Here is a 27750-nt window from a genome sequence, read left to right as displayed (position 1 = left end):
ATGCTTTCATGATTATGTTTTTGTCTGCTGCTGACATTGTTCTGTCATCATTAATCACAAATTATTAAGCAGATCGTACAGCATTTCGGGATAGGCGAGTCGACAGAAGACATAGATTACATAAAAGAAAAGAAAAAATTAATGGGGCAGGGATTGTTTTAGAGACATGTAAAGAAGAAGAATGGGGTGATCAAAAAGGTGAGAATAAGACACACGAGACTAAATGTAATTTTCCCCCTCCATAGACAGCATCCTGGGGATTGGGATTGCTGATGGTGACTGGGATATTTCATTATTTTTATTTGCTCAAATATGCAAGACAAAGACAAAATAACCGAATTAAAATGAAATTAAAACTAAGGATGTAGACCCTAAAAATAATTTAATGTAGAATACTAAATATTAATATATAATAAATATTGCCTTTCAACTTAGGCATGTTATAGAAAAAAGGCATCATAATTTAACATTCATGGCACCCAAAAGAAAATTGTAAAAATAAAAATAATAATGCAAGGGACGTTTTAACTGTTTTTTATTTTTCTGCGTTTCGTCAGCAGCGTAACTGTGCGACGGTCCCTATAACTGACAGCAGCACAGTCGGTTGTTTGTTCGTGTCTACTTTTGGACTACACTATCGCTCGCTTCTTCTGTTATGAAATACTGGTTGTACCAGCTATCACAATGGGAAACTAAACTATTTTATTTTTCACAGCCAACGTGTGTTTGCTTTTTGAATTATTGATACGGACGTAACATTATAAATAACCTACAGTTATGCAAATATCGGGTAACTTAGCTCAACTTCCTTGCAGTTATAATGCAAGTTTTAGAGGTTTACTAAACCGGATCAGCACGCTATGTGATACGTTCATCGCAACAGGACTCTAGTTAGTCGCTCGAGCGCATTGGAAAAACAAAACATATGCATTTTAATTAGCATAAACACAAGAAGCGAACAGGGGGCAGCTGGTCCTGAAGTGGTGTTGTTGTCGTCAATAGAAAGCTCACCAATGTTTCGTCTGTCGTTAAAGCAAAGATATTGTCTCCTGCTGTGTTTCGCTGTCGGAGCGATAATTGCTTATCAGTTTACCAGGTAAGGCAAACACTTGAGTAGCTAACTGCAGTCTGAAGGAAGCCATATTACTTAACCAGTCGTGAACTCTTAACCAGAGTCATGCATGAAGTCTGTATGAATATACCGCGCCCACTGACACTTCAGAAATGTTGTTAAGCTTCTCCATGGCTACTGCCCTTTGCCTGAGTGTATTTTCTTGGTTATTTTACGGACAATATTTAGACTTTTCCTAAGAAATCAACCCAGTTACCTGTGAACTCTCACCTGGCTCACCTGTTGGCATGTGGACATTGTACACATAAGCTCTCTGCCGCTTTGTTAGACTGACTGTCAAATCGTCATGTAAGTGTCATAAATATTTTCTCCTAATCAGAATGAGGCCATGTTATTGTATCATTATACCACGTGCATATGTAGAAGATAGCATTCTGTACAGTGGTGGAAAAAAATACATTAAAAAAATACAATACAAAATACATTACTTAAGTAAAAGTACTAATTGAACATTGTGAAATTACTCCACTACAAGTAAAAGTCCTGCATTCAAAACTTACTTAAGTAAAAGTACAAAAGTTTCAGCATCAAAATGTACTTAAAGTATCAAAAGTAAAAGTACTTGTTATGCAAAATGGACCCACTCAGACGGTTTTTATATATTCTTAATATATTATTACAATATTTGTTTTAATGCTTTTATGAAAGCAGTGTTTTAATTTTGTAAAGACAGGGTTCATTTAATTACTTAATATACTGTTATAAGATTTAATAAAAAAAAAGTCTAATCACTTTAAATTGATCATATATTTTATGTTAAATCTCGACCTGTAAATTCATCAAAGCTGGCAGCTTAATGTAGTGGAGTAAAAAGTACAATATTTGCCTAAAAATGTAGCGGAGTAGAAGTATAAAGTTTCATCAAATAGAAATACTCAAGTAAAATGCAAGTACCTCAAAGTTGTACTTAAATACAGTACTTGAGTAAGTGTACTTAGTTGCCTTCCACCACTGATTCTGTAATATGTTAAATTAATTAGTTGTCAAAATCAGATAGCTTTAGAATAATCTGCTAGGGCTGAACAATGATTTGGAATCATAATATGCACTAGTCACTTCTCTTTAACTTTTTTTTTGCGCCTCTGGTACTCCACCTGAGCTCCAGAGAGGGAGAAGGAGGCTTGGCTGAGGGTTTAGCCCACGGCCGGCATTCAGAGTGGGCTTCCTCACAGCCTCACACACCCCTGGGTCCGGATGTCTGGACGTTGTAATTTTTCTTTAACTTTTTTCTTTGAACCACTGATATTCCAGTAGAGCACCAGCAGTGTAGAGGCCTAATCCTAATGGCAGGATGTGCCAAGCATGACAAAATATGTGTCAAAAAAAGTAAATATATAGGGCTACAAATTGTATTCTACAGAGATAAGCGAAAGTCTTCACACCCTGATTGTTTTCAAGGAAGCAAGCACGCAAAAATGACCTTTCTCTCCAGTTTTGTGAATCATATTGCAATATCAGTCAAAATTTTTATTTTTTAAGAATTCGTTAAACCCTATAATCAGCTACATATGAACTTTGTAAGGTGATGAAGAACACATTCTCAGCCCCATGCTGTGCCTCTCCTGTTATGATAACATTCATTTGCAGTGACAACAGTTTTCTGAACAGGTATAACTGGGTTTAGTTTTTGCTCAAGGGTATATTCCTTCACAAGTTGCTTCCCATCAAACTGTAGAAAGTCTTATCTATATCTTTCATGGCCTTTGATCCAGTCGGAAGAGTTCAATGAGTTCTTCTTAAACTCTAAACTGTGTTTTAACCCCTAGGAGACGCCATGAAGTAGGGAGAATGAGCCGTACGGAGGGTCTGATAGCCAACTCCTCTCAGTTCACTCTGGAGAGAAAACCCTTCCTCATCCTGGGGGGCTCCATCCATTACTTCCGTGTCCCCAGAGCCTACTGGGAGGACCGGCTGCTGAAGATGAAGGCCTGTGGCCTCAATACTCTCACAACGTAGGCTCCCACTGCAACTCATGGCTGTTTGGATACACTGAATGAACTGTGTCAGGAGAATTTTATACACAGATCAAATAAAATATAAGTAGAGCAGACAAAATGTATCATCATAAGAAAACAGATGACATGGTAGTTGGTTGTTTTTACAAGAATTAAATGCAGTCTGACAAATACCTGAAATGCAAAACCATTAAAACACAAAAAATTGATTTCTGTTGTCAGGTATGTGCCGTGGAACCTGCATGAGCCTGAGCGAGGGGTGTTCAACTTTGAGGATCAGCTGGATTTAGAGTAAGAAACAATAAAGGAGAGACTTCTAAAACTCCTGCAGATGGCACTGTTGCATTGCAGAAGAGCTTAGCTTCCGACAGAGTTGGATAATTTGATATTGCAGACAAGGTGTACGTTTACCCTTAAGACATGTTTCTGATGAATTAGCTGCACACTCAATCAGTATCAGTGACTCTTGATTTATTGATAAGATGGTGCTGATTCATCACATGTGCTGGTTGCTGTCAAGTCTAGTGCTGCAAGCAGAGCAGTCACTCCAAAACAAAAAAATATGATCTGAAAATGAAAATTGAGTGAAATATTTGAGAAAGAATGACATATAATATGCAATTGAACATCTGCTCTAAATGAAAATAAGCATGTGCCCCCACTTTCAATCTCCTGTAGTAAACATTTAAAATAACCTGTATTGATAATTAATAGACCTCATCCACTGCACATTTTGTTCTCCTCTCTTAGAGCGTACCTCCGCCTTGCAGCCAGCCTGGGCCTCTGGGTAATTCTGCGTCCAGGACCGTACATCTGTGCAGAGTGGGATTTCGGAGGACTGCCCAGGTAAAAAAAAACAAAACCCACAAATGAGTGTTATCTGTGCAGATATTTTGTGTATGCCTTACAGCCATAGTAACATTTATAATATATAATAATAGCGCATTATGTTCGAATAGCCAGTGGGGTGCTAAATTAATTCCTTAAATTGGCTTTGAAATGAATTGTTCAGTCAGGTAATCTGTTTGTTAGCCCTATCTCTGCTGCAGGCTAAATCCATTAAACGTGTGGAAATGATTTAGTTATGAGAATTATTTCAGAGTTGCGACATACTGTGCAACAGAGAATTTATTTTAGTGAGATTTTTCAGTCTTACTGTGTTGTACGTACAGTATGATACAAATTCAACAGGCCTTTACATGCAGTGTAAGACAGGCAATTATGCATCATGTAAGCAGTGGTGGAATATAACTCAAATACTGCATTCAAGTACAATTGTGAGGTACTGTACTTGAGTATTTCCATTTTATGCTGCTTTATACTTTTACTCCACTTAATCTCAGAGGTAAATGTTGTACTTTTATCCGTGTGAAAGCTTTACGTTTCAGATTACAATTTGTCATCCCCTTCTTGTCTACTGAAAACCATGTATCACTGTGAAGTGAGATGGCAGGAAATCATGATGTCAAAATCATGTTAGAGAAGAGATTAAAAGTTTTGTGTTGAAACAAAATTTTGAAAAAGCTTCAGAATGAAACAGATCATTTTGACTTGATTTTGAATGTTTCTGATAAACTAATAAAATGCTCTTACTTTTTTAACAAAACCGTCTTAGATCAGCTGGAAATGCATTATCACAAAGCTGAAAACAGGTCTGTTTTTCTCACACCATGAAAACAGTTTGGACATACATGCTTCTCACAGGACAGTGCTACAAACATGATGATCTTAAGAAAAATGATGCATTGCTGTAATATTCCCAGCAGTACATTTAAGCTAAAATGAGCACAACCTGAAACATCTACAGCAGTAAAATGTATTCATGCATCAGTAATAAAAATCCCAAAACATTATATGGTATAGTAAAAATCTGACAGGAAACCTTTTATTACACAATAAGTACTTTGGCTTTTCATACATTTCGCTGATAATACTTTAACTTAAGGTTTCGAATGCAGGGCCTTTACTTGTAGTGGAGTCTTTTTTTATAGAGCGACATTAATAAAGGATCTGACTATTCTTCCCCCACTGCATGTAAGTAACCTCTAGTGTTATTCAGATGAAAGGCACTGATGATTTACCAGACTTTTAGTGAGGCATTAGAGAGAACAATAATTAAATCTGACAGGTATAGCTCCCTGAAAGGGTTGAATTCATTTAGTTCTGTAATCAAAATAGATGTGAACAGATAATGTTGCAGGGAAAAAGAGTGGAAGTAGGTATTTTTGGAGTAGTTTTGCCTCAAGGGAATGTAAGGTTGAGGTAATATTTATTTGATAATCATCAAAACAGAGTGTTTCTGGGGGCACGCAGTGAAGCATGACTTTCTCTGCACTGCACTTTATGATAGTCATGCTCAGGTTGGTGCGATTATCTGCGACATAGCTAAAATATCCTAAAGAGAGTTCACAGCACTGCACTCTGGAGAACTCGTGTGATGAGTTGCTTTTTGGACGCTTTAAAGGTTTTGCTGTGATTTCTTTTTAGTTGGCTTCTACGGGATCACAACATGAAAGTGAGAACAACTTACCCAGGATTCACTGATGCAGTCAACGCCTTCTTTAATCAACTCATTAAGAGAGTTGTTCCACATCAGGTACTTGCCATTCCAGCACAATGGAAATGTAAAGGTTAATTTGAATCATACACACTTCAATATTTATATTTGTCAGTACACAAAGCCAAGTATTTGTACTAGAATAGTACTTGGGGAGTGCACACTGCGAATGAAACGGATCAAGTGAGCCATGAAAAATGAACAGGAACTAATATTTTCAGATTATTCTAACACAGCATGAATGCACAACTATCATAAAATGTTAATGAAAGCAAAAAATAATTAGTGTATTCACCCCATAATGTGATGGATTGGGTTTTTTTTTACATGCTACCCCCTTCTCAACCCAGTAGTTTTTATTCCCATTTAGTAGAATTATTTTCATGATAAAATCTTTGTACTCACAATCATGTTATTTGTCATCATGTGTCATCAAGTATTGTTTGATCTCTATAAACAGATATCTGCATATTAATGCAAAATCTGTTGGTAACAGGACAAGAATTTGGTATCAGAAGCGTTTCGTTTTCAGATTGTCGACCATTATTATTGACCAATCACATCCGACCACGCTTTGGTTGAATGCCCATAAAATGAGCATCGGATCAAAATTTAGCTTTTTATTAGCGTTTTGAAAAACGTATATCTGTATTTTTATGCAGATATCTGTTAATAGAGATTAGCCAAATTGTAACCTGGACCTAAAAACACCGTAAAAAGTATAGATACATTTGGTTATCAGACTGTAAACAATGACGGTAAACTGAAGAGGAGGTCTTGATGTCTTTTATCTGGATATCTGCTGGCTACACCAGTATCCCAGAAATTCTGGCCGTCGGCCGACCGCTTGGCAATGGGTTACCATTTTCACCATTATTAGCAATTACAATGCAATATGCACTCAACAACTTTTGTCCTTGCAGAAATATTTTCTTTTTATCAGCTCCTTGCATCATTGAACAAGCTCTCATTTCCATTTCACAAGTGGTTTTAAAATTCAGCTGTATTGAGGGTATGAATGGTCAAAAGTTGGGGCCAGGCTCTAATATGTGTTCTATCCATTGACTAATTCATGCGCAGTACTCCAAGGGTGGCCCAATTATCGCAGTTCAAGTGGAGAATGAATATGGCTCCTATGCTAAAGACAAAGAGTACATGCCTTTCATCAAGGAGGTAAGAAACTAAATTGTATATGATTTGAACAATGATCGGTAGCTCATAGATGAGAGTGCACTTACTCACTTTGGGCTGCCTGCTCTCCCTTTCACTCAATTTGAGATAAAAACAATCTCAAAGAACTGTGTCAGAAATATGTATATATTAATATTTATATTTCAGAAAGAACTCCCAGTGTTTTTTTAGTTGCCTCCATAATCCTCCTTCCGTCCAGGCGATATTGTCGAGGGGCATCACAGAGCTGCTGCTGACCTCAGACAACATGGGAGGACTAAAGCGTGGAGCAGTGAAAGGAGGTATTGTCAGATGAACTGGTTGACAAACAAGACTGTCCATGCACACACACACTTATATACAGTATGGAAGTTGGTGTTCTGTTTCTGTGTTCTGTGTTGGTGGTCTGAGCCAAAGGCAGCTGCAGTTCAGACCTACTCACACAGGGTTCTGTGTTCTACCAGCATGTTCTTTTTACATGCACACTGGTATAAACATTATAACCCTAACACTTACACTCCTAACCTAAACCCTTCCCCTAACCCTAATGATTATGGTGTCCCATTATGAAAGTATTTTTTAGGACACACAGGATATTTTAATGCACACACATTAGAAAACTTTGTGTTTAAGCCTTAACAAGGTTGCTTTTCACTGAGTTGAAGTGTATTTCTGTTTTATTAGCATTGACAACCACACATTGTCATTATCATAATAAGTATTCCTATAATAAACCCTCCTTTGGCAATTTTTTTTACCAATACATATTTATTAAACCTGATTTGCATGTCATAGGTAGACAGTTGAAAATGGCTGATTCCTAAAGCAGAAACTTACACTAGACATTTTTAGTGCCTATAAATGTTGTGATTTGAAGATGATTTAACTTTTTAGGAAATTTTGAGGTGACATGCTTATGCTTCTTCAATGACAAAAAATAAGCATGTGAGGGTTATAGTCAGTGGTGAAATGCCTGGGAAAAATCATAAGTGTTGCATCACCCAGTGGTTGTAGGTCTGCCAAAGAAGTAAGGCGGAGCTAACACAAGTAAACGATTATTATGGTAAAAAAAAGAAAAGAAAAGAGCAATGACTAAAGATAATGAAATGGAGATCTGTAAGATTGTACAACTAAAAAAATAATTCCTTGAAGTTTTTTCTGAAGCAGGTTTTGTATTAGTTTGAACTGATGCTCTGCATCTTGTTTGTTGAAAATATTGTTCTCCCTATTTTGTGTCCAAAGCACTAGAAACCATCAATTTCCAGAAACTGAACCAGCATGGCATCACATATCTGGATGAGATACAAGTAAGTCTTATTTGTGTGTTGATTTCATATATTGTTCATTGTTATTTCATCACTGTTTTTGGAGTCAGTCATTACTAGTTTTTGATCTAATCAAACATTAATATTAACATCAAACAGAGCCATCATTAGCAATCCTTGCTCTTAATAAATAGACTGTCTAGGTAAATCTGGGTTAAACTTTGTAGTTACCTTTAAATAGAAACTGAACTCCGTTAATGTTGTTGTCCAATCAGTGTTGATGGCAAATGAAGTCAATTGAAGCAATAGATTCCTGAGTGTATGCTATATCAAGAGAGTGGAGTTCTCCAGCAGCAAAATCTGTTGTTCTTTCTGCATCCAATGTTGTCATTTAACATGACAGTGAAGTAGTCGGAAGCACGGAGAACCACAGGCTATTTTAGCTTGGATTTCTGAGGGTAGCCAATGGCTTTTATTGTGAAAGGCAAAAACAAAAGCTGTGAAGCTGTAATGTGCTGCTGTTTACAATGCGATAAATAATGAGTTGTTGCCTTCTTGGTTCTCGCTTGTTCAGACTATGGTGCCTCTGTGTTCTTATTTTATTACCTGCATAAGAATGGGTACAATCTATTAACGCTCTGCTGGGCTTCAGTAGCTTGCACCCAATGCATCCTGGTACATGCAGACAGTGGCGGCACAGCAGCAGGAGAACTCAGCACTCTCGGTCAATATAGAACGCACTGAAACCTTTATTGCTTCAGTTGACTGTATTTACCATCAAAGCTGATAGGACATCTACATAAAAGTTGGCAATTTTTTCTTTATAGAAGGAAAGGTTAGAGACATGAAAGAATATGAATGTTAAAAACATGTTTTTAGTCACTGAAAGAAACTAAAAGGCCATTCAGAAATATGTGTTGTTTAAATGTCCGTTTCTTTCTCCCTTTAGCCCCACAAGCCTAAGATGGTGATGGAGTTCTGGTCTGGCTGGTTTGATCTATGGGGCGACCTTCATCATGTGTACACAGCTGAGGGTAAGACAGACTGAGGATGGGTAGACAGGTATTCTTTACAGAGAGCTATAGGATCTCTGATAAGACTAAGACAGGCCTCTGAGACGGTTTATTTCTGTACAGGAGGTCGATAATGCTGGTTGATTTGAGACGGCGGTAAGACAGGTTTTGTGTTGCTAGCCTCTGAAGGTAAAACACACTGTCTTGAGGGTAAGACAGAGTCTCAGTGCCTTAGGGTAAGAAAAGCTTAAGAAAAGCCTTTTTCGCTGAGAATAAAACGGTCTCTGTGCCAGGGGAAAGACAGGGTATGGGCAAGCTCGCTGCTTTGGAGGTTGTGTTAGAAAAATTCTCCAGACTGAGTGTAAGACAGTCTCGATGGTTCCTTGACAAAAGGCACAGAGCCCACTCAGTGCAGCTGGGATGTACAGCTTAGCATATGGTCATTTCTTCCTTGTTTTGAGGCTTTGTCAGAGACTTATATACTTTTCTTGCATGGTGGGTTGCAAGCTTAAGTATCACAAACCAGAGTCTGTGTCCTATCCTCTCGACTTTGTCCCTGGGCTATATATTTGATGTTCAGAGGCCACATTTTTCAAACACTTCTTTGTGCAGGATTGTTCAAAGATGTGCTCCACTGATCTCACTGACTGGACTGAACCAAGGTGGAGGTGTTACATTTTATAGGAGTCACATTCATCTCATGGCCTCGCACTTCCTCTGCATACACACATACACATTTTTTTAGTAACAGGCTGCATATTTGCGACAATATTTCTGGTTAAACATGAGTATAAGACATGATGAAACGTGTAAGACTTGTTCTTCAAAAGATTTGCTGAACAGATTTTTTGGAAGAATTTAAAATACACTTTTAATGTCATGGTAACTTGCGATCAGTCTTCTTCTTCTTGGTGCATTGCTATATTTCTTGGCTGCTTGATGCACCAACTGTCGATTAGTATGATAGTGTGAAACCATTGGCAGGACTGTGTATCATGTCACCCACATGCAGTGGTTTGGAAGGATTCAGATCCTTTACTTAAGTAAAAGGAATAAGACAGTAATTTAGAAATCTTAAATTTAAAAAAAGGTATTTAATATCAAGGTTTCATTATATAAAATAAAAAATCAATCTGCATTGAAAACTGGAACACTTGACTATGACATTTTTTGTGCAAATAATGACCTAGCACTAGATTATACAAAGATTCAATTTGACTAAATCATGAACTAATGACTGTATAAATAGATCTGCAGGGAACAAATACATCATAATTTGATCTGTTTGTATAAAACATCTTTATTATTATATTAAAGTAACTTGTAAATTTAGCTGTTATAAATGCATATATTACTTTGTCCCCTTAAGTCGGATCAAATCAGAAAGTCTGCGAAAATGTTGTTAAACCTTTCAGCTCCCCTGATCCATTACCTTTCATTTTTGTAGTGATGCAAATACTGTAAAAAGTTATCAGCATGTTATTTTTATGGTCTGAGCAATAAAACAGAACACACACATCTTCTTTGTAATGTTCAGGTTCTTTCCACATTACAACTTTAAGCTCATGAACACGCTAAAGTGGGTAGAACGACTTCCTAATGTATGATTAGAGGAGAACATGAATGCACCATTGGCCTTTGGCAGAGGTCTGTGCAATCTGAGCACCATTCCAGTTTGGAATAATACAAAACATAGAAAAGCACCAATTCTTTAAATTTAATTTAATTATTTAATTAGAATTTAATTATTCTATTTAATAGATAACAAACAATCAATGGATTTTGAAAATCAATTCTCATGTCACAAACTCAATTCGCTCTTGGATAACCTTGTCCTGGCTGTTGGCCCTTAAAGCAAGAAGAGTCCTAGTGCAATATTATTATAAAAGAGCCAGCGGCTAGCAATATGTGCTGCACAGTATCTCCTACACACCAGATAACATGGTTCGCATGCTGCAGCCAGGAAGGTGATATTTTTAGTGTAATGTACAGTCTTGACATACATGATTTCACAATTGTAAAGATTAATGGAAGTCACACACCCTGCTATCACCATCTCGAGTGCTCTCAGAAACGTCTTATTTCAAACTCACAGCGCAGAGCCTCAACCCTCTTTTTCTACTCTCTGTCATTCCCAGCAGCCATCTACATCTTAACAAAAATGTTCTGAAAAGAAAAGGCTTCCTTATGTATTTTCTCCTCAGCGCGAAAGGTTGAAAAAGGAGAGGGAAAAAAGACCCTCTCCATGCATAAAGTGTCACAGCTATGAAATGAACGCTGAGATATTCAGAGGGGATTCATGTCCTTGACAGCTCAGTGCTCTGCAGACTGCAACATACCCAGCAGTTGGTCACAGCTAGTGCCACCACAATGAAACCAACCGGCTCTGTCAGTCACCCTGCTCAATTGTTATTCACTAAGGCTCATGCCCTTGATTCAAATCATTAAAGTCAGTCCAATTTGACGACTGAAGTCCAATTTGAATAGTTAATTACTCACTCTGCTATGGCCGCTGCAAAATATAGGTAGCTAATTTGTGCAGGGTGGTAGGCAAAAAGTGTAAGTCGCCCATAATGAATTATACTAACCTGTAATTGGATGTGTGGCTGAGGTCTGTCCATGTTTCAATTGAAGTGGAATTGAGGGCAATAGGATTATTGAAACAGTGGCTTGTTGAAGCTCAAATGGATTTTTTCCCCCCTTTTTGTTACTCATAAGTCTAAATGTTTCACTTTGTTTCTGATATTCTTTGATTTACCCACTGATTATAGCAGAATAATTAAGCCATATTATACACTTTAATTATTAAATCATATATATATATATATATTTTTTTTTTTATTTATTTATTTTTTTTATTTTTATTTTTTTCATTACAGACATGATACCTGTGGTCACAGAGATCCTAAAACTGAACATGTCCATCAACCTCTACATGTTCCACGGAGGGACAAATTTTGGTTTCATGAGTGGGTCGTTAGCTGAAGGAATCCCATCACCTAAACCTATGGTGACGAGCTATGGTAAGTGTATTGAGTCTGTTTGAGACCATAGACTGGTTAAAGAAGTGGATAAGGCCTCTGGGTGTGAGGCCAATGTGGAAGTGTTTTAAACCTGCATTCTTCCTAATGGCCAGCAGGGGGCGACTCCGTTGGTTGCAAATACATAGATGTCCTATTGTATAGAAATCTATGAGAAAATGACCCCACTTCTCAGATAATTTATCTAATATGTAATTTAATTTATTGTTTTACAACCCGGGTTCCCAAGAAGTTGGGACATTGTGAAAAACATACCATGATTTGCAAATCCTTTGCGACCTACATTCAACTGAATACAGTATGAAGACAATATATCTAATCAATATATATATATATTTATATATACACACACACACACACACACACACACACACACACACACTGGTGTGTTACATTTTACCCAGCATCCCAACTTTTTGGGAATCAAGCGTGTAATACTTTGACTAATATTCACTTTTGTTAATTTTATCCTATCTTTAAAGCCCACTGATTCTGTTTAGGCTGAAATAATCTATTAAGGTTATAAAATTTATTTTGACTCAGTAGTACATGTAATCATCAATCAGCAACCTTACAGTCTGAGCATCTGCTTGAAGCAAATGTTCAAAGGAGATGAAGATAAAATAATTAGGATATTTAAAATGTCCGTAGATGGCGCTATCACTACTCCTGAGCCTCTGACCTTCAGCTGTTTTGCAATTTAAATATGCACATTAATGAATTCATTACCTAATAAAATGCACGGGAAATGTAAATGAAAGGTGGTACAATGGGTTTTATATGCTCCTCCAGGGTACTTAACATTGTAATGACCTCATTCTTGAGAAAAGAGGAGAATTCTGAAAACTGCTCCCCGGTGGGAGAGGAAGAGAACCTCTGACCTTCAGCAGCCGTCTTATACCTGTGTTTACTCCTCTGAATGCTTTTTTTAAACCTTTTTTTGCCTCAAAAAAGACTCCATTTTCTGTCAAGATAACCCAAAATGGGTCTCGGCCCGCTGCTGTCTCAAGATGTTTGATAGGGGAGCACAGTGAAACCATCTGCCACGGTAAGAGGCGTCCCCGCCTCTCTCCGGCTCCCGAGCCTGCTGTTCTGATAGCGCATTATCTTTCAGATTACGATGCTCCATTATCCGAGGCTGGGGATTACACCACCAAGTACCATCTTCTGAGGAATTTATTCAGCCAGTACCACGGTGAGTGTCGTGTGTTGTTGCTGAGTCGGGGCCCCACATGTTCTGTCTCTCTTTCTCTCCCTTTCCTTTCATCTCCCCACTTAAGTTAATTCTCCTTGTAGAAACCTGCTCTCTGTTGGCTAAAGTAGGATAACTTTGCATATGATTACAAGCACGGATTAGATATGGCTTTGTGTGTGTTTGTGCATGTGTGTGAGATTTCTGCCCAAGTCAAAGACCCTCAATTACTGCCCATTGTGAAAATTACACGCTAGACCTTTTATCATGTTAACTGCTTATGCAGTTTTTTTTTTCTATTTGTAAAAACAAGGGTTTGTGATTGGGGGCAGAAGTCTCAAGTGTGTTGTGGCCAGGAGTGAAAATGTAGCTTTTGGCAATCTGGGATTGAATCCAGCACAACAAAGTAATAATTTTCCCAGAGTTGTGGTGATTGAAGATAGTTTGAAAAGCTGCCTGTGCATGATTCATCCTTATGCTTTGTAGTCTGCTGAACAATGAGCAGTGGCCTGGATATGAGTCTGAGAAGGCTTTGTGTTCTGCTCAGCAACTACAAACACATGACCCATTTCTTTAATTAGATCATTTTGATATTTTATTATTGTTTGGTTGTCAAAGCATGCACCATGTGTCATTTACTCTTTGCCCTGTGGTTTTGTTTTGACATAACCTGGCATGGATTCAGTCTCATCTGTCAAAAATCATTGGCAACAACACAGACTCTAAAGTAGACCAGTGACATATATGCTTTGGGGTCTGTCTTATTATGATAAAGCTGTCAAAACTTGCAATACAGTATATAATCACTTGCAGGCTGCCAGCTCACTATTGATGCTACTAAGGCTGTACTGAATGTCAGTTCTTTACATTCAAAGCTTTTCTTTAGATTTTCAAGTGAAGCTTTGACTGCCTGACTTCATGTTTAATCACTATTTTCCTTATTAAACCGAAAAATACAAATGTACACCTTCTGAATTCAGACTTCTCTCTTTCATTAGCTCAATTTTCTTATTAACTTATCATAAAATACTTCATTGATGGACAGGTTGCCAGACTATTGCAGGGCTGACACATAGAGACAGACAATCACTCTTGCTCTCATTCACACCTATGGGCAATTTAGAGTCACCAATTACACCTAAGTGCATGTTTTTGGATTGTGGGAGGAACCCGGAGGACCCGGAGAGAACCCACGCTGACACAGGGAAAACATGCAAACTCCACACAGAAGCTGAACCTGCGACCCTCTTGCTGTGAGGCAAGAGTGCAAACCACTACACCACTTGAATCAAACAAAATAAAACTCACCATACCTATCTTGGTTAGCAATGTTCCAACAATCACCAACTGAATAAACCCTTATTTGACTTATCAATAAGTCATTTGATTTGAGTTAGATGTGAAAATATTGGCTCTTCCGCGTTTTTTCTCACTGTGTCTCTCTGCTGCGGTCCCTCTCCCGAGTGAGAGCAGAAGCTCAGTAGGCAGCTCGTACTTTGGAGGTAGACAATTAAATTCATTTAAAATACGACCACATTTGAGCCCTACCAGCATGTTTCTCCTGTCCAGCGACACATGATCTCTCCTGTACAGAACATAATAATTTTGTTGTGGGAACTTTTTCAATTTCACACAATATATATACTAACAAAGGCTCTGGCTTGTAAGCGCTGTAGAGAGCCATTTAGTAGAAAAGTGTTGGCTGTTATCCTCAAAGCTTTCCTTAAGTGATCCAGCTGTTACCACTTGGTGATAAGGAAATACTGTCAAGCCATTTCCAGAGGGACCGCTGGTGTCTCTGCATGCTTTAACACCTTTAAAAGCAGTGCGAGGGCATGGGCAACCTCTGTTAATTGTTGTGAAGAAGCTGTTTTGCAACATGGAGCACACACTGGGTGCTGCTGGGGAGGACAAATGGCTCACCCAATGCATATGCTTAACAATACATGTGGGCAACGTATACATCATGCTGTGATAACTTCAAAATGTCCTTAGTAGGTCAGTTGTTTGCATCCCCTGTGAAAAGAGAGGATAAAGAAGATGAAAATTAATTCATATTCAGACAGACAAACTGCGCCATACCCTTATTTTCCCTCCTTGTTTTTCAGCCCAGCCTCTCCCTGAACTGCCCTCTCATCAAGAGAGGAGAGCGTACCAGCCTGTTGTCATCCAGCAGCACCTGTCTCTGTGGGACAGTCTGCATTTCACTGACAAGGTAAGCTACAGACACAAAGAGAGTGCCAAAATTGGAGACACAGAAATAATAATCATCATCCATGTAGCAGTGCTCAAAACCGAGTGGGGAGGTTGTTGACAGACAACAACAGGCAATATTTAATGCATATGTTCTACGCAAAAGCCAATCAAATAAACTCAAAGAGAATTTGCTGTTGCTTATGTGGATGTGCAGCATGTGCAGTCTGTGTATTTCTTTAAAAATATATTATTATTCTGCTCAAATAGCCTTGCATAGCACATGAAGTTCTCAAGTGTGATTCTCTCAGACTGTTGTAGCCTGAGGACATGTATATTTACAGTAGCTACAGTTACAGTAGCACAAGCTCCATTATTATTATTTTTTGTTAGCAGCTTTGCTAGCCATATTTAACAGTCAATCAACATTAGCACATGATATAGGTCAGCATTAAGTTACAATGACACAGATAATCACAGCTGCACATGCACAATCATGTACCCGATGACCTAGTTTTTCTTCGGTATCTCTATTGAGTTGAGCAGGTTTTGAAGAATTCTAGTGCAGTGCTCATTCAAAATGTGTCCGTTCAGAACAGGCAAGAGTCCTGAGCAATACACCTGCCAGACATTGTTGTGTCTAGCAATGCTGGTTTGCCCACAGTGTGTACAGAATGCACTACTAGCATATGTTCCTCTAATACATAAACCAACCCCCCATGTGGAATCATTTTACATGGTCGCCCATAAAGTTGGAATAATTTTGTTTTCAGACGCAATCCTCTGTTAATTGTGGTTTCATTTTCATTGTGATATGTTTGGAAGAGATTCATTAATAAAGTTTTGAGAAGATATACACTTTTAACTGTCAAGAATAAATCACATTGTTAGAATCCTTTCATGGAAATTAACTTTATGAGCAATTTTTTGATAAACACTAGAATAAAATGTAATTTGAAGCTCACAAGGTAATGTACAGACTAGTATTATCAGAATACTGGAATTTCTTGAAAAATATAGATATCCCACATCCTACAGGTTCTATGCTAATTTTTTTGTAAGCACCTTTCATTAGCAATGCTTGCCTATGAGCCTGCTTGTATCCTTTGCCTTTCGATGCTCAATTTCCTCAAATGCGAAGTATTTCCAAACACTCCTGCTGCTGTCTTTAATGTACACCAGTGGTGGAAAAAGTATTCAGAACTTACTGAAGTAAAAGTACAAAAGTATCAGCATTTAAATGTACTTAAAGTATCAAAAGTTAAAGTAATCGTTATGCTGAATGGCCACCATTTAGATTGTTTTATATATTCTAAATATTTTATTAGAGTATTTGTATTGATGCATTAATGTAAGCAGTGTTATTTTTTATAGGGCTCATATTAACTACTTAATACACTTTTATAAGGTTAAATAAAATAAAAATGTCTAATCATTTTAAATGTATCATGTATTTATGTTAAATCTTGACCTGAGAAGTAACTAAAGCTGTCAGCTAAATATAGTGGAGTAAAAAGTACAATATTTGCCTCAAAATGTAGTGAAGTAGAAGTATAAAGTTACATAAAATGGAAATAGTCAAGTAAAGTACAAATACCTTAAATGTGTACTTAAGTACAGTACTTGAGTAAATGTACTTAGTTACATTTCACCACTGACGTACACCATATCAAAACCTACAAATTATTATATTCAACCAGAGCAAATTAGATGAACGATAATAAGACAGCACTGTGAGTGAATCAGAGGAGGCGGGGCTCTGTGGGCACTGCAGCGGTGTGTGTGCCAACCAGGAGAGAAGGGAGTCCTAGGAAGGACAGCTGGTATCCGTGTATCAACAGTGACGGAAATGAGTGTTGAAACCATTTCAAATATCTTGAATTGTTTTTTTTTTTCATCAAAAAATTATATTTTCCCAACACTAGTACAGATGTAGCTGTGGTAATCTGAAAGTAAGAGAAGTGAGCTTCAGGCCATCGTCCACCACCAACCTCCTAGACCCATTGAGGATGTCTAAGTAAATGACTAACACTCCTCCCTTAATGAACAACTGCTGAGTAGGATCCCCTGAGCAAGACTTTTTCTCCTAACTGCACTAGTGGCCTGCTCAGGGACCAGCAGTAAACAACTGTATGCAGCTTTATGACTGTAAAGCAGGTTGTTGTGGATATAAAACATGAATGCAACAGAAAATCTCCCCTCGCCAAAAGATTGGTTAGAAACCTGTTTGGAGGGTGTTATCATGTCTGTTCGCTTTCATGTCCACCAGTCTAGTTCAGCCATTTACACAATGCTCTTCAGGGGCATTCCTGTTCAAACCAGATGTAGCACGTCTGGCAGTCGCTTACAACATTAATAATTCACTCCCCGTCGCCATAATTTGCTTCCCTCTGAGACGACAATTACTTTGCCCCTGACCAGCCACACGCCCTCGTTTAAAAAATAGCTTTTTTCTCTTCAGAGGCTTCAGAGAGACTGAGTGGGATGTCTGAGTTTGATATTATTTCTGTGTGTTTGGAAATACGTGGTTAATCGTGTCATAGCAGCAAGTGTTTATTGTCTTGTGAAGAGTGCATAATGTACCTCCCAAGGGTATGCAAAGGAATGCTGCTGAATAAAAGAATTGCTCTGAACGCCAGACAGGAATGCTTCATTAGATTTGATAAATCATCACTTTGGGTGAAGCCATCTTGCAGGTGGGAGATTATGCGACAGATTCATAAGATCCCATCTTTATTGAGGGAGGTTTCGAGATTGTGTGTTCACTTTAACTACAAGCAACAGCACTGCAGCAACACTTTCTGTAAAAATTATATATATATATATGTATATATTATAGTTCTGACATGTTGTTCAACAAGATCTCCAACCTAAACGACAGAATCGGGATTTTGTCAATACCACCCATAATCACCCACATGAGGGTTTCAGGGTAGAGAGCAGAGCGTTCTAAAAATAGCTCTCACGTCATTATATATACAGGAACGGTTCACTGTTGTAGAAAAAGGCAGCAGTTTCGTTGAATTTAGGCTACAAAACCACTTATCTTAGTTTAAGGCAAAAGGCTTCCTGGTTCAGCATTATAAAATAAAGTTTCAACCGTAAATAAATGCATGTGCAGTGATGTTTAAATCATATTGTTTACTTTTGTTTTCACATGGGACACGAACAACGTTCTCCTGGGTGAAAGTCCAGAGTTTGTTCGACCCATACCACCCACCCCATTTGCTAGTACTGTCCTTTATAGTCCGCCTTGACATCATTCGTAAATCTTAAATATGTGTCGTATTTTGCTGCCTGTACAATCAACCTAAGGGGTCGCTTTTGGGGCGGAGAACATACTCACTTGTTTAAACAGTTTCTGAATATGAGCTGTGTGGTCCTGCTTTACTATCAAAAAAGTCATGGAAATCTCTCCTTTTTTATTATTATTATTATTTTTTACAATAGGTGACTTTTATAAATATGAATTTGTACATCACACTTAAACACCTGGTTTTGTACATTGTATAACCCTTGTGTCTGTCTCTTCATTTGCACTTTTTTGTTTTCTAAGCCATTGAAGTCAGAGAAGCCAGTGAACATGGAGAATCTCCCCGTCAACAATAACAATGGTCAGTCTTATGGCTACACACTGTATGAGACCACCATCAACAGCCAAGGAAGCCTCAACTCAAAGAACAATGTCAGAGACAGAGCACTGGTAAAGACAGGAAGACAGACGCCGACATCCACAATCACACATTTTTTCTTTGCGAGATTAATTGAATGTGGAAAGCTGTTAGAAATAACACCCCCGATCAGTGTACTTGTGGAGAACAATTAACAAGCTCAGGCGGCTACCAGTTCATCTGGTGTACATGTAAAACAGTCCAAGGAGCCTGGAGTTCTCAAAAGTCGATGTCCAGAAAATACAAATAAAAGACTGAATGTAATGTGAAGGCAAATACATTAATACTTCATGTTAAGGACAGGTGTTACACTTATTTTATAATGGAAATTTACACTACATTCCAATCACAAAATGCCCACTACATCTCAAAATGTAATAATAACGTATGTGTTACTTTAGTTCCGAGTTACTTTGCAGATTAAGATTATTAGTACAAAATTAAATCAACTAATAAATTAGCATAATTATATTGTTATACTTTAACCCTCTTTTTATGTTCGTTTCTCAGGAACAGCAGTAATGTTCTTTGGTTAATTCGACCTGAGGCATGTTTAATTATCCAAAAGTGTCAGAAACCAAAAAAACCCAACAAACATTGTTTATATTATATTTAACATTTTGTGTGTATATATTTTTATTTTTATTTGTTAACTTTACAATGGGTCAATTTGACCTGCAACATAACAGGAGGGTTAAGCAAAGCAAATAAATCTAATTAAATCTAATTCTGAAATGGGCAAGTGTGCGTAATGAGTACTTTTATTTTTGTTACTTTAAGTTTATATTGGTGTTTCAATTAATTAAAAGTTCTGATTAAGGACTTTTACTCCTAACAGAGTATTCCTACATTGTGGTATTGATACTGGTTTTTGTTGTTGTTGTTTTTTTAAGTAAAAAGTATTTATTCTACCATCAACATCTAGTTAAAAGATTTCTGATGTGATGTATTTGATTTTTAAAAATATTTGTTTCCTTTTCGTCCTAGGTTTTTGTGGACAAACATTTTGTTGGTGTTCTGGATTATAAGACGCAAGAACTTGCACTCCCTGATGGGAAGGTAACTTGTGCGTGTGTGTGTGTGTGTCCTTCTGTACTGTAGTTAAAAGTTAGTTTGCTGTTAGCTACTTTCAAAAGCATAACGTTGTTTAATATTTATCAGCTTGTGAAAGCTTCAGGGGATGCTGATAGATGTATTTGGCAGGAAGGTCCCAGCGTTAAGCCAACAAAAAACCTTCAAACGACTGTTTATCCCAACAAATTTGAAAAGTCAACTTCAACCTTAAGAAAAGTGCAGACTCAGGTCGGCCTTGATCAATTACTAAAGCCAGACCAGCTGAAAGGATTTTGATACCCTCCTTGTTTTTTGTGTGTGAATACTTTCCATTTAGGATTACTGCAGGATTTCTCCTCATGTTTTATGTATTTCTCCACTGAAGGGCAAAAGAACTCTAAGTTTGCTGGTGGAGAACTGTGGAAGAGTGAATTATGGGAAAACTCTGGATGAGCAGCGCAAAGGTGCGAGTTGTAACCTGATATTTTTGTAGATGTTCCAGTCAGTAAGTCAGTAACTGTTGCCAAATAATGTTTTTCATTAGATAACTTGGAGGAAACAAATTAACAGTGTCTAAAGATCCTCAAAAACAAAACAAAACAAAAGAATGAAAGCAGCTTTGACTCATCTTTCAGGTCTTGTTGGAGACATCGAACTGAACAAGCACCCCCTCCGTGACTTCATTATTCGTAGTCTGGATATGAAGCCAGGCTTTGTAAACAGGTTTGTGTCTTTCAATTATTACCCAGTTTCCCTCCGTGTTTGTGTTTCTCTGTCATTACGCCTGCCTGCTCCTGATTCAATCCAGCTGATTATCTCCCTGCTTAACATAATTACAGTGGGAACATGATGGCAAAATGCAGAAATCAAAACACAGCCTTCCAATCCAGTGTCTCGTGTTAAACATCTTGCATCATAATCAATACAGGAGGTAAATCACACAGCTGGATTCAGTTAAGACCTGTGCTGTTATCAATGTTCAGGGACACAATTGAGACAAAGCCCGCCCCAACCAGAGTGGAAAAAAATTCATCACTCTCCATTGACTTTGTATTGCATAAAGCTGCTTCCTTGTCAATTCTGTCTGCTAGCAAACAACAGATAGTATAGTACCAATTGGGTGAGCAACCCATAACTAGGACTGTAAGATACTGATACTCAACATTACATACTGTGCAGAAAGCGTTTTATTGCAAATGTTGTGGCAAAATTCAGTTGACCAAGCCTGGTCCAGATGATGGCACTGGACCACTTTACCTTACGAACATATGCACCACTTCCTTCCCAAAAATAATTAACAAAAACTTACAAAATGCAAGCATAAAAAGTGCCCAGGAGATTTAAAAAAAAGGGTTTGAGGCAATAGAGTTTATTCCTGTACAGAAGACATAAACCTGAGTCAATCGTCCAGACCTGGATTGACTGAAGAACTTTCAGCTGAGTTACACTTTTTATACCATACAAAACTCCTCCTACACAATTCCTCATTGGTGGGCTACACTTGTGCTCATCTTTCCAAAAAGGACAACTCATACGCCTCGGAAACAATGGTGTCGTTTCTTCGTCCACCTATTAGCTATTCCCCTTGCTGAACTATCGACCCCTCCACCATTATTTCTGAGAAGGCCCGCACATACTCCTGCATGTGTCTCTTTCAAAACCATCACCTTTTCATTCTTAATTGGCAGAGCTTTGAAGGACAACTGCTTAGTGTTTACCCTGGGCATTTCTCCTGGCGTCGTTAGCGCCGTGGCCTTGGTTCTTGTCTCCCCCTTCCAGTTCTTACCATTACTCCTTCCAGTACTACTTACTACCACCAGACTATAGATGCTTCATTTAGTGATTAAACGCACACACACACACACACACACACACACACACACACACACAGCTAATATTAGCATACTAACACCTAACCTGTCCTCTCTGTACAGGACATAGGGTGCTAAAATAATCCCTTGATATGCTTAAATCAACTGTTTTAGCTAGCTTTCAGGCCCTTGCACGGTGCTAGTAGACACAAATACATTGATTGCTATGTTTTATTTAATTTAGTTTAGTTTATTGGTTTAGTTGACAGGGACCATGTACAGGACAGGTTCTATACCAGAGTTAGCTGAATAGCTAATTTCCATCTGTGGTACCTGGGCAGGGAGTTAGAAAGGACAATAAACACATACTATACATTACAGACAATATCAGAGACAAGACAACAACTGCATTAGCAACATTACAGAGTAAAAATCATACAAATACTTACATATATTTAATGTTCTATGTAAGGATCAATGATCGCATGATTGATTATCCTTCAGCCATGTTTTCAGAGACATTTTGAAACATTTTGAGTTCCATTTTCCTATTGCTTGGAATGAAAATGCTGATTGCCGAAAAGAGGTCTTCTTAAATTTGGTGGAACAATGACCTGGATACCCTTACATTGTCCCTGCAAAATGACTTGCATTGCTTGAGTGGTGGTGGTGTAAACAATCTGTACACCAAGTACATGTCAGCAAACCAGAGAAAACTGTCAAATGTCAACAGGTTATGTTTTTTTAAATAATGGTACAGTGGTGGTAGTTTTTTGGTGTTTTATCAAAAACTTTCACAGCCTGTTTGTAAAGGGTATACAGAGGTTTCAGCATTGTCACACCTGCCTGGAACCAGCTTGTAGCGGAATAGGATAAATGTAAAAGGATTGTTGAATGCATATAGTAGTTTAGCAGCATGTATGGATAATTGATGTTTAATATGTCTAAAATGTTTTAAAAATAGACCTGACACCTTTGGATATATTTCCAATATGCTAGGTAGGTTAGAGTCAGTGATTATGTAGTGAAATAAAGTAAAAGCCTCTCTTTGAGGCAAAATATATTTAGCCAATTTGCAAACATGGTGGGAGACCTGTAATGTCGCACCCATCCCATAAAAGTCATTAGCTCTGGTAGTTTCTCCACAACAACCGGGTCATTAAAAGGTCATTTTGGAAGGAGCTGGTGGTGATCATATCCCGCATGATGTTTCCATATTACACAGTTATAATGCCTTCCTGTATATTGCTGATGATATGCAACATTAGTGTCATGAACACCAAATTAAAGTGAATTTCTACCATTGATTATCTGACTTCTTTTTAGCTTCTTTAGAGGTGTTGTATTTGTACTTAGTAGTGGACTATCTACATATATTTTCAAGCCATTTCTGGATCCCTCCTCATGTATTGAAAAATTCCAATCTCTCTACCTCAGCACTGCCTTGAAAATGTCAAAGCCTGAAGCCTTGTATGAGTGAACAAAAAAACAACACATAACCGAGGAACTTTTTTTTTCCATCATGGCACCCTTTTGAATTTACTTAGAGGCAAAATATAACCTATGGCCAAAACAAAGATAAGTGATGGTGAATATTTCCCCCGCCATCAATGTCCACAGTTTCACTTGACATTTCCTGTAGGCGTATAAATATGAATGCCATGATACACTGGGTACTGCAGACTGAACAATTCAAAGTCAAGGCTGAGATTGTGAGACAAACTGCTGCAGACTGTATATTAACAATAAATAAGAGAATTAAGATTTGTGCTCACAGACCATGACACATACAGTATTTGGGGAAGTGTAGCCTGTAATTTGAGCATGAATGAAAAGTGCAATTTATTCTCCTTTTGCAGGCTTGAGAGTGGAGGCCACTGGATGTCCATGCGTCAGCGGCCCTCCTTCCCAGGGTTTTTCCAGGCCAGACTCTATGTGAACAGTTTTCCCAAAGACACCTTCATCAAGCTCCCTGTGAGTAGGACAGCCTGCGGTCCAATCGCAGCACTACAAACTACACCCTCAGAAACTGACATTAAGTTTATCAATACCTCTTTGAAAAAATGTGAACATATTCGTAGTACTTGGTGAGGGGCTGTATTTTTGGATAGAGATACTGTATATTGACTGGGTTATTTTGCCTCTCATAGCTTCAAAATTACTATTATTAGTCATTATTTTATAATGGATTAGTCTCTACCTCATAAAAAGGTATTATTAAAGATTTTATCTCCAGAGAGTAGCACTTTGTGAAGCTTTACTGAATGCTGGCTTACATATAATTAATTGGATACAATACTTTTATTGCATTATTGAGCACAGAGAGGCCCTTCATAGGAAAAGGTTCTGTTGATGATCCGGTTAATGCAGTTATTGATTGAATAAGTGCCTCCTTACCCTCCAGTTATGCTGTACATCTCTCAGATTTCTTTCAGAATGTAAAAAATGGAAATTATTTTAGAAAGGAAGGCTTGCCAGGTGTTGTTGGTAATCCTCAACATGGTATAACCCATCAGCATTTAATTGGCTGAACCTGCCTGTTGTCATGGTGAACAGTCGCTGGTTGTGTTCACAGGGCTGGAGCAAAGGTGTAGTGTTTATCAACGGCAAGAATCTGGGACGCTACTGGTCCATCGGTCCTCAGCAAACCCTCTATGTCCCAAGCCCCTGGCTGCACAGAGGGGACAACCAGGTACAGTGTTTCTGTTTTATTTTTATGTGCCAGTCAGTCAGTACTGATGACCTGATGTCATCATTGTTAGTGATGTGCTGTTATGTACTTTCAACCACCCTTGTAACCAAGTATCTTCAGTCATAGTCAACAGGATATCTAAAAATCTCCTAAACACATTATATTAATGTGGAGAGTTAGGCCATGGGCCATGCATGAACTTTTTATTATGTATGACAGTGTTTCCCACAGAATTAAAGTATTTTTGTCACGCAGAAGAAAGCATATTCATGCTTTCCTAAATTAACTTTTAAATAATACTGTATTCTGACATTAACTTATAGCTGTCCTTACTAGCCCTGCTCCTTACATGCTTGCTAATAACTTTTTTGAACACTTGGGTCTTGAGATAAATAAACATATCAGAGTAAATTTAAATACATGAGCATTGGACGAACTCCAGATTCAATCTATCCAGGATTTCAGCCAGCCGTCTTCTCTGCAGGGAAAAATCAACAACAATCCCTTCTCCCGTGCACAGCCATATTTTGTTTCAGAGTGTGCATGGAGAAGAGGGGCAATCCACAGATGTGTCCACTGTCAATGTGTCTGTGAGAGAAAGAGGAAGAGAGAGTAGCAAGAAGGGGTTTGCTGTCCAAAATATTTTTAAAAACACCATATTTTAGTAAGTCCATAAAATAAAAAAGAAACACTACATGTTGAAAAATGTCAAAAAATTGTCATAGTGTAGTTTGTCCAAAAACGCCTGAAAATATTTTAGAACAGTACGTTCATTTCAATACTATAGTGTGTCCAAAAAACCCAGGAAAAACACCATATTATAGTGTGTCCAGAAAAAAGCCATACAGTAGTATGATAATGATAATAGTATAGTATAGTATGTCCAAAAATATCCCAAAAACAAAAATGGCACAAAAGGGTCATAGTGTACTTTGTTCAAAAATGTCTAAAACGCTTTGGAATAGTATTGATCGTGGTATAGTATGTCCAAAATAAATAAATATATATATATATATATATATATATATATATATATATATATATATATATATATATATTGTGTCATTCGTCCAAAAATGCCTAAAAATACTTAAGAATAGTACATTGATCATGATATATAAAAAAACAAGAAAAAAGCTGTATGTTGAAAATGTCAAAAGCGGTCATTTACATCTATGTAAGCGCATGTGTACACGTTTTCTAAGTGCCATCTAGTGCCTCAGACACGTGCTTCACACCTCCACTTTCACACCGAGCTAAAAGCACATCAGAGGTCAGCAGTTACAGTGTACAGCTATTGATATTCATCACCGTGTAGCTTTAATGTTGTTGAACTCTGGTGCAGTTTCTGGAAAAGGCCTTTGCTACGTCAAATGTACCCTCTGTGTTTCTCCTCCTTGCCTTTTGCAACTTCTCTTTTCTGTGCATATATTGACCACCCACTCTCACTGTCCTTTCATGACCTCAGCTTAGCTGGTATTTTTTGCTTTATTACAGGTCATAGTGTTTGAAGAGCAGGAAACAGATGGTAAAATTCTGTTCACCAGCAGCCCAGATTATGGCATGACAGTTGATGTCCAGTGAGGACAGGAGGTGAGAGGGGAGCATGGATGAGGAGAGGAGGATGATGGGAGAGTATCTGGGGAGGACACGACTGAGGCGAGCCTAGTCCACTGCACGCCACGCTGCGACCAGCGACACTCAAAAGTGACACACGTCAGTGAATATGACATTTGTGTCTTGTCAGAAGACACCAACACAGCAGTGATCCAGACTCGTTTTTCATTTAATGACTGTATTTATGAGTTGATGAATAAAAGCGGGTTCGACCCCTGCTTCAATACACCCAAGGAATCTTGTGAGCTGCTTTTATTTATCCTGCACACTGAGAGCCTGTTTTATATAAACACTTATTACTTTTTCAAACCTTCTTATGATATGTGGGGAGCTCCCGCAGAGAAGTCAAGATCACAAGCTTTGTTTGAAGAGCGGTTTTTGAAAAATCATCTGTTGTGTGTGGTGCTAACCAGCCTGGATACCATCACAATTATTAAAAGATTGCTGCCTCAGTGAAAATATGCCATCACATTTGAATACAAAGCAACCAAATAGCATTGTACAATGTGGATAGGTGATTTTAAATATTGATAGTTTCCTGTGGTGCTGAAATCCTGGACCCATTAGCACTAGCTGTTCATATAAGTAAGGTTAATTATATACAAAAGTGTAAGATTTTGGTGGAGACTTCCGCATTACTTGAGTGTCTTAAAACCTGCAATCCTTCTAATGGCCAGGAGGGGGTGACTCTAGTGGTTGTAGTAGAGGTCTATGAGAAAATGATTACCACCTACTTTATTTATTTATTACTTCTTTAACATTTTCCCCATAAGTTTATGGTCTCAATCGGTATTTTCAAGCCTTCTTCAATACAGCATGATGCTCCTTTTGTAAATGATGGTTCCATTTAGAGTAATATACACAATAAAGCCACTTTCGGGTGTGCCTACCTTGTGATTGACAAGTGTGTGTAATGATAAAGCATAAAAGAAGCAATATGTAATAAACACTTCTGACTTGGCACCTGATGAAATGCTGTTTACTAATGACGTAAACTGAGAAGATTTTAAATGACATCTTACATAAATTTCACATAAATCTCAAATAAACTTTTCATAAGTAATGTCTTGTTATGGTAAATAACGTGGGTTGGGTTAGCATAATTGGATGTTTCCTATTTATTAAAACTGCATTAATGCTATTTACTCTGTAACGCATAATTCTCCATGTATGTGTTAAAAAAAGTCAAACATACTTTCACAATGGATTAGCACATGCTTTAATATATCATTTATATCAGTTTTTGTTTACATATTACTAGACTTTTCTGGCTAAGCTCATGTGTTAATTGTTCAACCTGACAATGCTATCTCCTAAAAATCTCAATCCAATCCAACAAAACTGCATTCTCAGCTATGTATTTTCTGGACGATAGTCCAGTTTTTAAA

The 27750-nt window shown here is 37.8% G+C and overlaps 1 protein-coding gene across 1 annotated transcript; it reads left to right on the top strand.

Annotated features, from left to right (window-relative positions):
* The first annotated feature begins 619 nt into the window (after positions 1-619).
* Positions 620-27308, top strand: LOC131970570 (beta-galactosidase-1-like protein 2). Its single transcript, XM_059331995.1, has 19 exons — positions 620-1096; positions 2899-3084; positions 3310-3378; positions 3838-3933; positions 5575-5683; positions 6725-6817; positions 7035-7116; positions 8057-8121; positions 9029-9113; positions 11972-12115; positions 13248-13328; positions 15434-15540; positions 19075-19221; positions 20177-20248; positions 20628-20706; positions 20878-20965; positions 23913-24027; positions 24629-24745; positions 26243-27308. The coding sequence occupies exons 1-19, from the start codon at positions 1014-1016 to the stop codon at positions 26327-26329; spliced, it is 1905 nt and encodes a 634-aa protein (XP_059187978.1). The 5' UTR covers positions 620-1013; the 3' UTR covers positions 26330-27308.
* Positions 27309-27750: the final 442 nt, after the last annotated feature.

This window comes from Centropristis striata, chromosome 4 (assembly GCF_030273125.1).
Source record: "Centropristis striata isolate RG_2023a ecotype Rhode Island chromosome 4, C.striata_1.0, whole genome shotgun sequence".
Taxonomy (NCBI): domain Eukaryota; kingdom Metazoa; phylum Chordata; class Actinopteri; order Perciformes; family Serranidae; genus Centropristis; species Centropristis striata.
Note: the sequence above shows the minus strand (reverse complement) of the source record. Positions and strands in the feature narration are given on the sequence as shown.

Coding starts and splice junctions, on each gene's coding strand:
- LOC131970570 (XM_059331995.1), top strand. CDS start 1,014: ATGTTTCGTCTGTCGTTAAAGCAAAGATATTGTCTCCTGCTGTGTTTC. Junction 3,379..3,837: donor GAGGATCAGCTGGATTTAGA/GTAAGAAACAAT, acceptor CTCCTCTCTTAG/AGCGTACCTCCGCCTTGCAG. Junction 20,249..20,627: donor TTGCACTCCCTGATGGGAAG/GTAACTTGTGCG, acceptor TCTCCACTGAAG/GGCAAAAGAACTCTAAGTTT.